Below are 16,208 nucleotides of genomic sequence, written 5' to 3'. Positions count from 1 at the left end.
CCACACTGGACTAGGAAACGAGGCGCCGGGCTGGAAGGTGGGCCCGCGCCTTTTCTCCTGCCTGGCGCCGATTCCCGCATTTTTCGCTCGCGCCCTGCGCTGCGCGCTGCCTGTGCGCCTCCCTCGGCGCGGGCGGGAGAGTCGGGCAAGCGCCAAGACGGCTGGGCTCGACTCCCACCGGCGCCCCGGCTCCACCTGGTGCTGGGGCTCCCGTCCTCAGTGGCTCCAGCCGGAGGGAGAGAACGAGGAGGGAGGCTTGGAAACGCCGGGAGGAGCGGTGAGGCCGGCGCCGGGGAAGCGAATCGATGCTGCGTTACTGGACGCCCGTGGGCCTCATGAGGACGGTCGATTCGCTCATTTGTTATTCACAATTTATTAGGGATGGCGGCCACGTCTGTCCCTCCAGAGAGCTTGATTATCCATCCGGCCAGTAGCGCCATTAAGCGCACTGACGGTGGGAGGCTCGAGTTAGAAATTGGGAAAGGAATCTTCGCCCAGTTTTGGAGCGCCTGCCTCTTCTTCCCTCGCTGCTCGCAGCCAAGGCAGCCCCGAAACTGGGGGCTCCGGCTGAATGCTTTCGTCCTCTGGCCGCCGAGTGACCCCAGCTTGAGCCTGCAGCCACAACAGCGGGACCGGGGCGGGGAGGAAGAGGAAGGGCGGAGAGACTTCCTTCCAGAGGGAGTGGTCCGAGAACCGGCGGGAGAAGGGCCAAGGGAAGATCCGGTCACCTGCTCCCAAGCCTGCAGGCGAAGAGGCGAGTTCACCGGCCCCGGAGGAAAGGGGACCCGCCCACTGTTCCCAGGGCAAATGTGTCGCCGGCATCCTGGACTCTGCCAGGGAAAACGCGCATCCACTCGCTCTGCCGGGAGGGGAGCGTGGCAGGGACTCCCAGGCAGCCGCCCCTCTCTGGCTACAAGACCCCGAACAAGAGAAACCCGTAACAGGGCCTTTGCTGAGATCTGGATCCCACCCACCAACCACATGGACACCTAGGGGCTGCTCTTCGGGGCATTATCAGCCAGTGGGAAGGAGGCTGACGTTCCTCTGCTGCCCATGAATCCCGGAGGGCTTCCCGAGGGGCCACCGGGGTCCATCCACTTATTCCTCCGTTGTTAAGCGCCAGACAGGAGAGAACCGCTAGAGAGGAGTGTGCTAAGACCCCATTACCCACTAAAACTCCATTTTCATCTTTTGCGTCCTGGATGACTAGTCCCCACATTCCTGGCCTTTCCGGTTTCTCAGGAGAACCTTCTGACCAACTCCTCCCACATCGGAAGAGTTTCCTAGTCTTTTGTTCTACTGCTAGCCGACAGAGAAGCACCTGTCATGTGCCAGTGTCAAATACTGCGCTAGGAACTGGGGACTCAAGGCACAGGAGCCTGGCGTTTGCGCGGGGTGCTCACAGGCCGGTGGGTGCAAACCCTGAGGAACACACAGCCTGTCCCTTTAGCGCCCACCGCTTCTGGTGTGGGCGCTAAGGGTGAGTGAGTACTCGGGTGGGCTTCCACAAGAGGTCTCCTTTGAGCCGAATCTGCAGAGACCAAGTGTCTATGAGAACTGCTTAAGAGTGCTTTGCACATTCTCCTCCACAAAGGTCGAGGCTCCCACCGCGCCCAGGAATGCGCCTCGGCAGACATTAGGTGCCCCTTGATTTTGTGTTTGCATCTCACGCGGTCCTCTAGCTGACAGGTGCATCAGAAGAGTCACAGTGTCTGTCACAGGCTAGAGGCTCGCAGAGGACAGGAACGCGGGAAATCTAGGCAATTATCTCCAGCATATACCAAAAGCTATTGCGAGGATCAGATCCCTTTAAAAATGGTGACGAGACAGGAGAGGGCGGCTCCTCTAATGCTTTCCGGAACGTCTTTACCTCTGTGTCCTTTATACCTTTTATCTCCCCCAAACAAAGTCCTTGGTCAGTTTCTGCTTCTCTTTCCACATCCTTCTCCCCCACTTCTCTGTGTAGTTCTAGGGGGAAAAAATGTGTTGTTTTCCTTTTTTTTCTGATGCTTCTCACTTTAAATGTGTCTATTGTCCCTCTCTCTGTCTTGGGGTCTTCCCCACTCACCCTGCCTAGTTCTCTGTCACGTCCCTTCTTTCCCTGTATCACAACAATGTTCTCCCTTTCTCACCTTTGTTTCTCTTCATACCTGTTTCTCTGTGTGTCTCTCTCTCATTCCCTTCCCTTCCAAATGTAGTATTTGGAGATTGTAATATCGATTGAGGCAGACAATAGAAAACTGTTGAACCTCCACTGTAAATTCATTCCTAATCCTACGAAAAAAATGCATCCTGAAACATGTTCCTTGCACAGTGAAACAAAAACCTCTGTCTTTAGGTTTCCTGCCATCCAGCTTGGAGGCGGGGTGGGGGGTGTGGAGGGAAGTGCTAGAGAAATTATCCCATTATTGACTGAGCAGCAAAGAATTTTCAAGAACAGTGATTCTCCTAGAAAAAGTATTGCTGCTGCCATTTCTTTCTTTCTTTTTTTTTTGAGACGGAGTCTCGCTCTGTCGCCCGGGCTGGAGTGCAGTGGCCGGATGCCAGCTCACTGCAAGCTCCGCCTCCCGGGTTCACGCCATTCTCCTGCCTCAGCCTCCGGAGTAGCTGGGACTACAGGCGCCCGCCACCTCGCCCGGCTAGTTTTTTGTATTTTTTTAGTAGAGACGGGGTTTCACCATGTTAGCCAGGTCTCGATCTCCTGACCTCGTGATCCGCCCGTCTCGGCCTCCCAAAGTGCTGGGATTACAGGCTTGAGCCACCGCGCCCGGCCTGCTGCTGCCATTTCTATGCAAAATTTGGCTTTTGAGTAAAAGGCTTAGGTTTTTATCTTACGGGGGGCGGGGGGAACAAAACCCAAAAGACAAAAAAAAAACTACACCGTCCCTGGGTGGGCTCGAACCACCAACCTTTCGGTTAACAGCCGAACGCGCTAACCGATTGCGCCACAGAGACCGCAACGATTGTTGGCGTGGTGGTGAGCCGAGTCAATGGGAGCGAGCCTGGACGGTGCAGACGCCGTAAGAGATGCCGCCATGGAGCGAAATAAGTGGAACCCGTGGGAGAAAGGGAAGGATCCTGATGGGGGAGGGGGGCGAAAGGGCTTGTGAGGAGAGGATGCGGGACGTGCACCCTCCTCCTCCATTGGCTAGGCGAGAGGTCGACTCTGGCTATCCTCAGGTTCTACCTCAAACGTGGAGAGGCCCGGAGCATCCTTTTTTAGGGTGACCTGAGATTGAGGATACGTGAAGTCGGCGCGCAGGAAGTCCCCCAAATCAGAACAACTTTGGGCTTCCAAACTCCCCTTCGCAGCTGAACCCCTGTAGCCGCAGAATACCCACGACGCCTACTCGCGACGCCTTCCACTTCCCACCTGCATCATTAAATTTACATTTAATGGGCGCCTCCTATATACCAGGCACTGTTGTGGGCCAGTGAATATTCAGAGCCTAGGCAAGTGCCTGGTACACAGTAAACGTAAGGATTTCTGGAGTGAATAAATAAGCTAGCACGACTAATAGGACGAACTCATACATCACGGTGATAAGCGTCACGGTGCCCGTTCAGCTGGGGCGCAGCCCCCTAAACCCAGTTTCACCAGCCCACGTGCGCGCAGGCTCCGCCCCCAGTCCCGAGTCAGGTCCGCCGAGATCCCACTATGCACCGTATCGCAAGCCTCTTCCGCACCCACAGTGACTTTTCACTTCCGCTTTTCCCGCCTCCGTTTTGACTTTGCAACCAAACTACCTCTACTGGTGACCGACAGGGACGCGGGACCAATAGAAAGCCCAGATGTCCAGGAAGAGTCCGCCTATCAGCCAATGAAGAGACAACAGCGAGAGCGGTTGCGCAGTGAAGGCTAGACCCGGTTTACTGGAATTGCTCCGGCGATCGAGGGGTCCTAGTACACCGCAATCATGGTGAGATGGGGAGTTAAAGCAAAGGAGCACAGGGAAGGATTGAGAAGCGGAGGGGGTCGGGAGAGGCTTGGGGATGAAAAGGGCCAAGGGTCGATGGAAGGAAACGGTTTCAGTTCGAGGGGAACGGACCCCGGTGAGTACCAAGAGGGTGAGTGTGGCTCATCGCCGCCACACAGTGCTCATCCCAGCTGGAAAACCAGGGGTTCAGGCGCCTCCGGAATGGAGAACGGGCGTACAGGAGCCTCCGCATCAGGAGCTGGGTCGGGGGCTGTGGCAGCGTTTGACCCCCCGCGCTGACCCCTCCGCTCTGTCTGTCCTAGTCTATTATGTCCTATAACGGAGGGGCCGTCATGGCCATGAAGGGGAAGAACTGTGTGGCCATCGCTGCAGACAGGCGCTTCGGCATCCAGGCCCAGATGGTGACCACGGACTTCCAGAAGATCTTTCCCATGGGTGACCGGCTGTACATCGGTCTGGCCGGGCTCGCCACTGATGTCCAGACAGTGTAAGTTTCAAGGGTCCCTGCCCACACCCAGGTCTCTTCTTGGACCATCCTCCCCGTCGTCTTGACCGGCCAAGGTGTCAGTCATCTACCACACACCACCAGTGAGTTTGAGACTTTGCCGCACACCATAGCGATACAGAGATGTATCCTAACCAACTTTTACCAGCATTTCCACTGTGCCAGGCTCTGTGGAAAACACCTCAGATGCATGGACTTACTTAATCCTCTCCCTGAGGATTCCATGTTGCCATCCCATTTTGCAGATGAGGAAACTGAGGGTCTCAGAGATTGTCTTGCCCAAGAAGCAAAGTTAATGAGTGTCAGCCAAGATTCCCACGCGAGTCTCTCTAAGACCAAAGTCAGCGCTCAGTCCCTAAAGAGCGAGACTGTCTCCAGAAATGTGTCCCTCCCTTTCTTTTTTCTTTTTTTTTTTTTTTTTTTTTTTTTTTTTGAGACAGAGACTTGCACTGTCACCCAGGCTGGAGCTCAGTGGCGTGATCTTGGCTCACTGCAACCTCCACCTCCCAGGCTCAAGCGATTTTTGTGCCTCAGCCTCCTGAGTAGCTGGGACTACAGGCACGCACCACCATGCCTGGCTAATTTTTGTATTTTTAGTAGAGACAGGGTTTCACCATGTTGGCCAGGCTGGTATGGAACTCCTGACCTCAAGTGATCCACCTGCCTCAGCTTCCCAAAGTGCTGAGATTACAGGCATGAGCTACCGCACCTGGCCTGACTTTGATTTTGACACCAATTTTGAGGGGACAAGGCAAGCCCAATAGAAACATCTTGCAAACAGTTGGGGTTTTGATATTACATCTCAGGGTTGGGGAAGCATTGGCAATGTGCCAAATCTATGGGAGCAGATTCTGGAGAGACAAAGTCTGTAGAGAGGGAAATAACGAGTAGCCGTTTAAGAGCTGAACCTTACATTTAGCAGTGAGGTGACAAGAGAAACCAGAGAATAATAAGAGAGGAAAAGAATGGCGATAGGTTTTCAGGAGGGAATACGTGGTCACAGGGGGCAGGTGCTGCAGGGTACTGGTGGCCTGAGGAGCGGCAGGTCCTGGATTTGTTTCCTAGAAGGTGGAGAGACTAGCTCACAAGTGTGGGTGGATGCCTGTCAGAAAATATTCTCATTTCGGCCAGGCGCGATGGCTCACCTGTAATACCAACACTTTGGGAGGTGGGCGGATATCTTGAGGTCAGGAGTTCCAGACCAGCCTGGCCAACATGGTGAAACCCTGTCTCTACTACAAATACAAAAATTAACTGGGCGTGGTGGTGATCACCTGTAATCCCAGCTCCTCGGGAGGCTGAGGCTGGAGAATTGCTTGAACCTGAGAGACGGAGGTTGCAGTGAGCTGAGATTGTGCCACTGCACTCTAGCCTGGGCAACAGAGTGAGATTCTGTCTCAAAAATAAAAAGAAGGAAATTCAAAAAGAAAATGTTCTCATTTATCTTAAAACTCCCTGAGTCTCAAGAACATAACACTTACTGAGATCTCACGGCCTTTTTTTCCTGTCCTGGTAGAGTCAGAGAATGACATCCTGGGGTTCCTGTCAGTGTGAAGTCTCCTGTAAGCCTTCCCCTCTCCAGTCACTGCTGTTCTCACACCATTTCCTTTTCTTCAGAGGGCTTTTCTCACTGCATTTGCTTGCTTGTGGGCAATAGCTGCTCATTTCACTAGGCCTCGGTTTCCCTACCTGGAAGATGAAGCTCAAGTCATTTCTAAGGCTCTTTGCTCTGGTGTCCTGAGACACTGCTTTGCCTCCAGCAGGTGTCGCATTGGTCTGCTCTATGCAGGGGCTTATCCTGGGGCTCTGAAATGGAACTGGCAAGCTGTGACCTTTCTTCCTTTTTTCACCAGAGCTGCCAAGTGGCCTTTTTCTTTTTTGAGACGGGAGTCTCGCTCTGTCACCCAGGCTGGAGTGTAGTGGCACAATCTTAGCTCACTGTAAGCTCCTCCTCCCGGGTTCACACCATTCTGCCTCAGCCTCCCGCGTAACTGGGACTACAGGCGCCCGCCACCACGACCAGCTACTTTTTTGTATTTTTAGTAGAGACGGGGTTTCACCGTGTTAGCCAGGATGGTCTCGATCTCCTGATCTCGTGATCCGCCCGCCTCGGCCTCCCAAAGTGCTGGGATTACAGGCATGAACCACTGTGCCTGGCTGCCAAGTGGCCTTTTTCTAAGGCACCTTTCAGGTCTGTTAGCACATAGCACAGCAGTTGGTGCTGCTCTTTTTTTCTTTTTTTTTGGTCACCCAGACTGGTGACATAAACTTAACTCACTGCAACCTCTAACTCCAGGGCTCAAGTGATCCTTCCACCTCACCCTCCCAAGTGGCTGGGACTAAGGTGTGCGCCACCATGCCCAGCTAATTTTTGTATTTTTTGTAAGAGACAAGATTTCACTACGTTGCCCAGGCTTGGCTTGAACTCCTGAGCTCAAGCGATCTACCCACGTCAATCTCCCAAAGTGCTGGGATTACAGGTGTGACCCACTGCGCCCAGCCTAAAACTTTTTATATGGAATGCTTCACAAATCTGCATGTCATCCTTCTGCTAATCTTCTCTGTATTATTCCAGTTTTAATATATGTGCTTCCAGGCCGGGTGCAGTGGCTCGCGCCCGTAATCCCAGCACTTTGGGAGGCCGAGGCAGGCAGATCATGAGGTCAGGAGTTCGAGACCATCCTGGCTAACACAATAAAACCCCATTTCTACTAAAAGTGCAAAAAAATTAGCCGGGCGTGGTGGTGGGCGCCTGTAGTCCCAGCTACTTGGGAGGCTGAGGCAGGAGAATGGCGTGAACTCGGGAGGCGGAGGTTGCAGTGAGCCCAGATCATGCCACTGCACTCCAGCCTGGGCAACGGAGCGAGACTCCATCTCAAAAAATATATATATATAGGCCGGGCGCGGTGGCTCAAGCCTGTAATCCCAGCACTTTGGGAGGCCGAGACGGGCGGATCACGAGGTCAGGAGATTGAGACCATCCTGGCTAATATGGTGAAACCCTGTCTCTACTTGAAAATACAAAAAACTAGCCGGGCGACAAGGCGGGCGCCTGTAGTCCCAGCTACTCGGGAGACTGAGGCAGGAGAATGGCGTAAACCCGGGAGGCGGAGCTTGCAGTGAGCTGAGATCCGGCCACTGCACTCCAGCCTGGGTGGCAGAGCAAGACTCCGTCTCAAAAAAAAGAAATATATATATATATATGTGTGTGTGTGTGTGTGTGTGTGTATGTATATATGTGTATGTGTATATGTATATGTATATGTGCTGCCAAAGTGAGCACCAGTTGCTACTTCCTAACACATGTAAGACTGCAGTTTTCCCTGGGCAGGGACTGAGATGAGGTGTCTCCTTATGTTCCCCTGACCTCAACAGGGTAGACACTTGGGAATATTCAATAATGACTTATTAACTCACTTTTCTCCTACCTCAGTGCCCAGCGCCTCAAGTTCCGGCTGAACCTGTATGAGTTGAAGGAAGGCCGGCAGATCAAACCTTATACCCTCATGAGCATGGTGGCCAACCTCTTGTATGAGAAACGGTGAGTGCAAGTGTAGCTAGCACTGAGGGAATGCAGACAACCTTTGTAGTACGGAGTAGGTACTGAGGAAGGGGATTCTCCTTGTTTTTCCGTCTCTTATTTGCAGGATAATATCCTTATTTTATGGGTGTGTTTTCTTTGGGCCTGACACCCAAATAGGAAAGAAAATACTTACATTGGAAGAAGGCAAGGAATGCACATAGCAGATAAGTTTGCATCCAGGCAAAAGAATTAGCCCCACCAGACTGTTCTGGGGTCTCCCAGCAGAAGCCACCCTTACTCTAGAGCTATTCTGTCAGCACTGGCTTCTTGGGAATAGCAGGGAGCCTAGGAATGGGGCGTTCATTTTCGTCAGTTCTTTTTGAGGGCTTTACGGTGAGAAACAAGGGGCCTAACTGTAGAATTCAGTGCAGAAATCTGCGATGGAATTGAAAGGAGACCCTGTGGGTGCTTTCTACCTCTGGGCAAACCTGGGTGGCCAGAATACAAGTCGAGCTCTGTTTTTCTTTTTTTTTTTTTTTGAGACGGAGTCTTGCTCTGTCGCCCAGGCTGGAGTGCAGTGGCACAATCTCGGCTCACTGCAACCTCCGCCTCCCAGGTTCAATCGATTCTTCTGCCTCAGCCTTCCACGTACCTGGGACTACAGGTCCACATCACCACACCCAGCCGATTTTTGTATTTTCAGTAGAGATGGGGTTTCACCATGTGGGTCAGGCTGGTTTCGAACTCCTGACCTCAGATGATCCACCTGCCTTGGCCTCCCAAAGTCCTGGGATTATAGGAGTGAACCACCACACCCAGCCCAAGCTCTTTTTTTTTTTTCTTTTAACTTTTTATTTTGAAGTAATTTTTGTAATTTGTAAAAATACTCTTTAGCTTTCAAAACTGAAAGGACTTGTCATTTCTTTTTCTTTTTTTTTTTTTTCGAGAAAGAGTCTTGCTTTGTCACCCTGGTGCGCAGTCATGGTTCACTGCAATCTCCACCTCCTGGGTCCAAGTGATCTTCCTGCCTTAGCCTCCTGAATAGCTGGGATTACAGGCGTGTGCCATCACACCTGGCTTTTTTTTTTTTTTTTTAGTAGAGGTTTCATCATGCTGGTCAGGCTGGTCTTGAACTCCCAAACTCAACTAATCTACCACCTCGGCCTCCCAAAGTGCTGGGATTACAAGTATGAGCCACCGCGCCCAGCAAAAAGTCTATTTATAAAGTTGTAGCAATTAACACATACTTGGATATATATTAAATGGCTTGCTGGGCGTAGTGGCTCATGCCTGTAATCCCAGTACTTTGGGAGGCCAAGGAAGGTGGATCACTTGAGGTCAGGAGTTCGAGACCAGCCTGGTCAACATGGTGACACCTCATCTCTACTAAAAATACAAAAATTAGCTGGGTGTGGTGGTGCATGCCTGTAATCCCAGCCACACGGGAAGCTGAGGCATGAGAATTGAACCTGGGAGGTAGAGGTTGTAGTGAGCCAAGATCATGCCACTGCACTCCAGCCTTGGTGACAGAGTGAGACTTAGTCTCAAAAGAAATAAAAAATAGGCCGGGTGTGGTGGCTCATGCCTGTAATCCCAGCACTTTGGGAGACCGAGATGGGTGGATCACCTGAGGTCAGGAATTAAGAGTCCAGCCTGACCAGCATGGTGAAACCCTGTCTCTAATAAAAATACAAAAATTAGCTGGGCATGGTGGCAATGCGCCAGTAATTCCAGCTACTCAGGAAACTGAGGCAGGAGAACTGCTTGAACCTGGGAGGTAGAGATTGCGGTGAGCAACCTGCCTCAGGCTCCCGAGTAGCTGGGATTACAGCAGGTGCCTGCCACCGCGCCTGGCTAATTTTATTTTTAGTAGAGACGGGGTTTCATCATGTTGGCCAGGCTGGTCTCGAATTCATGACTTCATGATCCACCCACCTCCGCCTCCCAAAGTGCTGGGATTACAAGCATGAGCCACTGCGCCTAGCCAGCGAAAAAAAAGTTAATAATATCCGGGATTATCTGGGTAAGAACCTTAAAACCAAATACTATAACACAGTTCAGGGCCTGTGTTTGAACTTTCTACTATGCTGATGCCAAGTTACCATCTGAAGTAACTTTGACTGCAGTGTTTCAGAGGTGTGTAGACGGTATCTCTGGGGTCCAGATTTTAAAAGGAGTCTGGACGTTGCTCAGGTTTGCAGATCAGTGCCTTAGCCTGTCCTGCCAGAAAAATCACTGATTTCAGATGGGCTCATAGAGGAAGCTCCCGGCAATAGTAGCTAAGAATCCAGAATTTTTCGGGTAACCTAATGTATTTTTATTCTTTTCAATAAGAGTAAGTCATTTATTTTATTATTTTTATTTTTTATTTTATTATTATTATTTTTTTGAGAGTCTCACTCTTTTGCCCAGACTGGAATGCAATGGTGCGATCATGGCTCACTGCAACCTTTGCCTCCTGGGCGCAAGCAATCCTCCTGCCTCAGCCTCCCGAGTAGCTGGGACCATAGGTGCATGCCACCACACCTGGCTAATTTTTAAATTTTTTTGTAGAGACAGGGGTCTCACTTTGTTGTCCGGGTTGGTCTTGAATGCCTAGGCTTAAGCAATCCTCCAGCCTTGGCCGCCTCCCTAAGTGCTGAGATTACAAACATGAGCCATCATGCCTGGCCTAAAAAAGTTATTTTCATGGTGGCTCATGCCTGTAATCTCAAACTGTATGTATGTGTGTGTGTCTGTGTTTCTATTTAGAGCTGTAACTGAAGATCATGCCCTTAGAAATGACTGTGATCCAGGCTGGGTGCAGTGGCTCACGCCTGTAATCTCAGCACTTTGGGAGGCCGAGGCAGGTGGATCATGAGGCCAGGAGATCGAGACCATGCTGGCTAACACGGTGAAACCCCATCTCGACTAAAAATACAAAACATTAGCTGGGCATGGTGGCGGGTACCTGTAGTCCCAGCTACTCGGGAGGCTGAGGCAGGAGAATGGCTTGAACCCAGGAGGCAGAGCTTGCAGTGAGCCAAGATCACGCCACTGCACTCCAGCCTGGGCAACAGAGCAAGACTCTGTCTCAAAAAAAAAAAAGAGGACTGAGTGATGGTAGGACCTTGGGTGAGGAGAGGGAGGATTAGAAGAAAACAATTCTGAAAGAAAGGAGGACAAGAGGGTCAGAGAGGAGAAGGACAGAAAAGTAAGTGTTGAAGAAAAGAAAGTGAAGAAGTCTTAGAATATTGCTAGCTGGCAGGAGAAGGCAGAGGGAGCTGGCCTCAGGGATCTTCCTAAACAGGTCCTCCACTTCCCTTTGGGTCTGGGTCTAGGCAGGGGCCTTGTCTGAATAGGCTTGAACATGAAAGTGAGCATTCCTGAGTTCTGGTTTCTCTCTCTGATGCTGGCCCCCACAGGTTTGGCCCCTACTACACTGAGCCAGTCATTGCCGGATTGGACCCGAAGACCTTTAAGCCCTTCATTTGCTCTCTAGACCTCATCGGCTGCCCCATGGTGACTGATGACTTTGTGGTCAGTGGCACCTGCGCCGAACAAATGTACGGAATGTGTGAGTCCCTCTGGGAGCCCAACATGGTATGTTGGTGGCATGGAGTGGGACTGGGTTCTGAGGTACCCACCCTTGGTCATTAGGAAAAAAATGTGTTTATGTGGCAGGTAATGGGGAAAATGGTGCAGGTGGGAGAGAAAGCCGCAGCTGCTGCTCCTTGGAAGGGTATCCAGAACTTCCATCTGCCAGGGTTGGCTGGCTCCAAAGGAGAGCATCTTCTGTTGGGAGACCACAGTTAGATATTTGCCACAGCAGTAAGAATTCCTTACATTGGGTTTACAGGGTTCTCACATCCATTCGTTGAGCAAACATTTAACTCAGTGTAGGGTTAGAGGCGGCTCAAGAGAATGGGCTTTGGAACCAGGTTGTCTGGGTTTGAAACTTGGATCCACCCACCACCTTAGTTATTGTTCTTGGAGAAGCCAGTTTACCTCTCTGCCTCCACTACCTTGACTGTAAAATGGGGATAAGAGAGTCTACCTTAGAAGTGGTGCTGAGGAGGCCAGGGGCAGTGGCTCACACCTGTAAGCGCAGCATTTTGGGAGGCTGAGGCAAGCAGATCACCTGAGGTCGGGAGTTCAAGACCAGCCTGACCAACATGGAGAAACTCTGTCTCTACTAAAAAAAAAGATGTCAAATTAGCCGGGCATGGTGGTGCATGCCTGTAATCCCAGCTACTCAGGAGGCTGAGGAGAATCGCTTGAGCCTGGGAGGCAGAGGTTACAGTGAGCCAAGATCGTGCCATTGCACTGCATCCTGGGCAACAAGAGCTAAACTCCATCGCAAAAAAAAAAAAAAAAAAAAAAAAAACCCACAGTGGTGCTAAGGAAAACAAATGAGTATATATGCTGCCAAAGCGAGCAAAAAAACAAATGAGAAGAGACTAGATGGTGCTCGACGGTGAGGGTCGGCTGTCATTATTGAGTGTCAGTTCTCCTGGGCATTGGGGAAAGCAGGTACAGTCTGCTTTCAAGGGCCCACTGCAGCCCAGTGAAGCAAGACACACCCAAATACCGTTAAACTGCAGTTTGTTGGGAAGAGGAGGAAAGAAAAGAGTCTGGTAGCAGAAGGAACAGCCTGTGCAAAGGTACAGGAAGGGCCAGGTATGCTCAGTGACTGGAGAGAGCTGAACCTGGCTGGAGTGTGGGTTAAACATGGTGGGAAACGATGCTGGAGACTGAGATGAGACCTCAAAGGGCCTTGAATGCCATGCCAAGGAGTTTGAACTCTGTCCTCTGCCATAAGGAACCTAGGGAATCAGGTGCCTTTAGGTGGACGTGACAGGCTGTTATCGCCTGCAGGAGACACTGAGGCCCTGAGCAAAGACAGTGGCAGTGGGGAGGCAGGAAGGCAGCTGTCAAGGGGACTTAAGTCACTTAAAACAGAAGCGAAGGAGGGAGAGACAGAGGATGGCTGGATTCTCCAGCTAGGCTAGCCAAGACAGAATGTAGAAGGAACAGGTTTGGGGAAAGTGGGTTTGTGGTTGGAGATAGGTTGGGTTCTGAGGTACCTGTTAAGATATCCAGGATCAGAGCCCATCAGACAGCTGCTAAAGCACATGGGAGCCAAATAGGGATTCTTCTCCCTATTTTACAGAGAAGAAACTGAGGCTCAGTGAAGGGACCAATGTCACACTGCTGATTAGTAAAAGAAATTCAGGGCTTGACATCTCTTTCACTTCCCTTTACATAATTCTGCTTCCTTCCAAGGAAGGAGCTGAGGGGGCTTCCCACATCCTGGGAATCACCCCTTACTTCAGGCATGTCTTGAGGCCAGAGCTGGGAACCTTGAGCCTAGAAAAAAGAGAGTTAAGGGACCAAACCAAATCAGAGCCAGAGGCTGTGGTCTGAAGGGGTCCCACTCTGTTGGCAGGATCCGGAACACCTGTTTGAAACCATCTCCCAAGCCATGCTGAATGCTGTGGACCGGGATGCAGTGTCAGGCATGGGAGTTATTGTCCACATCATGTGAGTATGGGCTGCAGAAGTCTAGACACTCTGCAAACACCCTGCCTCTCCCTTCTCCACAAGCATACACCCCATTTTCCCAACCCCCTGGTCAGGTATGAGGTAAGAAAGGTGCTTTTGGCTGTCCTGGGTGAGCAAAAGTCCATGCCTACCTATGGCTGGTAGCTGGCAGCCTACCCAGCTTCCTCTGGCCTCTGTCAGCTGAGGTTCTGTGACCCGTGCTCACAAGAGACATTTCTTCCTTAACAATGTCCCCAAAGTCTCAGGGATCTGTGTTGGGGTGAGCCACAGCAAAGCTACTACAAATGGATTGAAATTTTAGGTGGCTTGCATCCTCTCTCCAGCCCAGATCTATATGATGTTCTGAGCTCTAGGGACCAATTTCCAAGCCCCAGCCAGCTCCCTAAGTGCCATCCCCCTTGTCCTCTTGTTTGGAGACATCACCGGGAACCTGATTGGATAGAATAGAAGGTGTCCTTCCAACCACTTTCCTACATTGCAGGATAAGCATTAGGACCCTTTCGGGGGATAGCCTGCGTAATTACCATGAAACAGTATTTGGCCGGGCACGGTGGCTCATGCCTGTAATCCCAGCACTTTGGGAGGCTGAGGCAGGCGGATCACAAGGTCAGGAGTTCGAGACAAGCCTGGCCAACATGGTCTCTACTAAAATACAAAAATTAGCTGGGCGTGATGTGTGCGCCTGTAATCCTAGCTATGCAGGAGGCTAAGGCAGAATTGCTTGAACCTGGGAGGCAGAGGTTGCAGTGAGCCAAGATAGCGCCATTGCACTCCAGCAACAGAGTGAGACTCTGTCTCAAAAAAAAAACAAAAAACAGAATTTACCACCGAAGGTTTTTTTATGTTCTTTGGGGTGAAACCATACCTTCTCCTTCCTAAGTGGCTTATTCTCTAGGCTTGGAGGAGCTCCTTCCCTTCTTCTTTTTTTTTTTGAGATGAGTCTCGCTCTGTCGCCCAGGCTGGAGTGCACTGGTGCTATCTTGGCTCACTGCAACCTCCACCTCCTGGGTTCAAGCGATTCTCCTGCCTCAGCTTCCTGAGTAGCTGGGATTACAGGCACATGCCACCACGCCTAGCTACTTTCTGTATTTTTAGTAGAGATGGGGTTTCACCATGTTGGTCAGGCTGGTATTGAACTCCTGACCTCATGATCCAACCACCTCGGCCTCCCAAAGTGCTAGGATTACAGGTATGAGCCACCGCATCCAGCCAAGCTCCTTCCCTTCTTTGGAGAGCTGTGAAGTCGCCCTTTCCCAGAATCATTTTCTGGGAAAGCCTCCCCGAGGTGGTTCCACCTGTGGAAAGTCTGCCCAGGTCTCTGTTCCTGTCCCTCCTTCCTCACCACAGGCAGAGATGAGCCAGCAGGAAAGAACTAGAGCAGGATAGTTACACCTAGAGGCAGCGGGCAGCCATTTGTTCTGCTCCCTTACCCCAGGGCTTGAGGGCTCGGTGCTGAGGGCCGGGAGAGCTAGTCACAGTCACGGTCCAGATGGGTAGAGATGTTTTCTTGTGATTTTCTTCCTCTGCAGCGAGAAGGACAAAATCACCACCAGGACACTGAAGGCCCGAATGGACTAACCCTGTTCCCAGAGCCCACTTTTTTTTTTTTTTGAAATAAAATAGCCTGTCTTTGACTCCTGCTTCTTTGTCTTTGATGCCTTTCCGCAGATCTCTGCCCCAGCTGGGCAGCTACAACCAGCCACTTGGTGTGTGTAGCCTGGCCCTCGGCTTGCTTTCTGGCTCACGCTCTACTCCACGGGTGCGTGCCAGTGGGGACAATCCACATGTCACTTGCTGCATGCTCCCTGTGTGCTAGGCCCCACACAAGTGCTTTACATGGTCTAGAATTTATTCATCATAATGACTCAAGGTAGTTGAGATTATCCTTGTTTGGAGAAGAAGGACAGTTAAATAACTTACCCAAGTCTACTTTAATACGTGGTAAAGCAAGGACATAAACTGATGTCCTTGACATGACTCCAGAGCTTAGAATCCTTTTCAAACTCTATGAGAAAACCCTTAGATCTTTTATTGCTTCAGGTAGATATTTGGCCAAGTACCCATAAGTAGTCTAGTGTTTCTTAACCTGGCCAGCACATTAGTCACCTGTGGAACTCCTAAAACACATACCTTGATCCCACCCCTTGAGATTCTGATTTAATTGGCCTTTTAGGGGCCAGGGCACCTGTCTATTCCAAAATTCCCCCAAGTGATTCCAGCTTGCAACCTGTATTACATAGATGGCCTAACGTTTGCATAACAGAGTGGTTCCCAAACGTTAATCACCTGGAGGGCTCGTTAAAAGTTTGATTCAGGAGATCTGGATTGGAACCTAAGAATTTGCATTTCTGACTCCCAGGTGCTAATGACACTGCTGGTCCAAGACCGCACTTTGAGAACCACTAGGTTTTAAGTTAAGTGCTCAGATGGAGTAGATGATGTGCACAGAGGTGACATGTTCAATTATGTCAGGTGAGTGGCTCCTAGCCAGAGTTCGCTCTACACAGCTGGAGAAGGGGGTGGTCTGTGTGTTCTTCCATGTGCATGGTGGTAACAGCTAACAGGCAGACTGGCCCTGGTGCTGTGGTGTTTTGTTTTTTCCTTACGAGTCTCATTATTCCCCGGGTTGGAGTGCTGTGTGCGATCATGGCTCACTGCAGCCTCAACCTCCCAAGCTCAAGTCATCTTCCCACCTCAG

At 51.0% G+C, this 16,208-nt stretch overlaps 1 protein-coding gene, 1 non-coding gene and 2 pseudogenes across 3 annotated transcripts; 2 read left to right on the top strand and 2 right to left on the bottom strand.

The window, feature by feature from the left end:
- The first annotated feature begins 349 nt into the window (after positions 1 to 349).
- Positions 350 to 941, top strand: LOC115894818 (annotated as a pseudogene). Its single transcript, XR_004055007.1, has one exon. The product of XR_004055007.1 is annotated as an uncharacterized LOC115894818 (transcript).
- A 1,940-nt stretch (positions 942 to 2,881) lies between these two features.
- On the bottom strand, positions 2,882 to 2,955 carry TRNAN-GUU. The gene has a single exon. It is a non-coding gene; the product is annotated as a tRNA-Asn (tRNA).
- Positions 2,956 to 3,793: 838 nt separating this feature from the next.
- Positions 3,794 to 15,144, top strand: PSMB3 (proteasome 20S subunit beta 3). The gene is made up of 6 exons (XM_010379337.2): positions 3,794 to 3,920; positions 4,241 to 4,425; positions 7,877 to 7,984; positions 11,371 to 11,548; positions 13,395 to 13,489; positions 15,040 to 15,144. The coding sequence occupies exons 1-6, from the start codon at positions 3,918 to 3,920 to the stop codon at positions 15,086 to 15,088; spliced, it is 618 nt and encodes a 205-aa protein (XP_010377639.1). The 5' UTR covers positions 3,794 to 3,917; the 3' UTR covers positions 15,089 to 15,144.
- LOC115895001 lies at positions 6,953 to 7,048 on the bottom strand (annotated as a pseudogene).
- Positions 15,145 to 16,208: the final 1,064 nt, after the last annotated feature.

This window comes from Rhinopithecus roxellana, chromosome 19, assembly GCF_007565055.1.
Source record: "Rhinopithecus roxellana isolate Shanxi Qingling chromosome 19, ASM756505v1, whole genome shotgun sequence".
Classification (NCBI taxonomy): domain Eukaryota; kingdom Metazoa; phylum Chordata; class Mammalia; order Primates; family Cercopithecidae; genus Rhinopithecus; species Rhinopithecus roxellana.
This window is presented reverse-complemented; position numbering and strand designations above follow the sequence as displayed.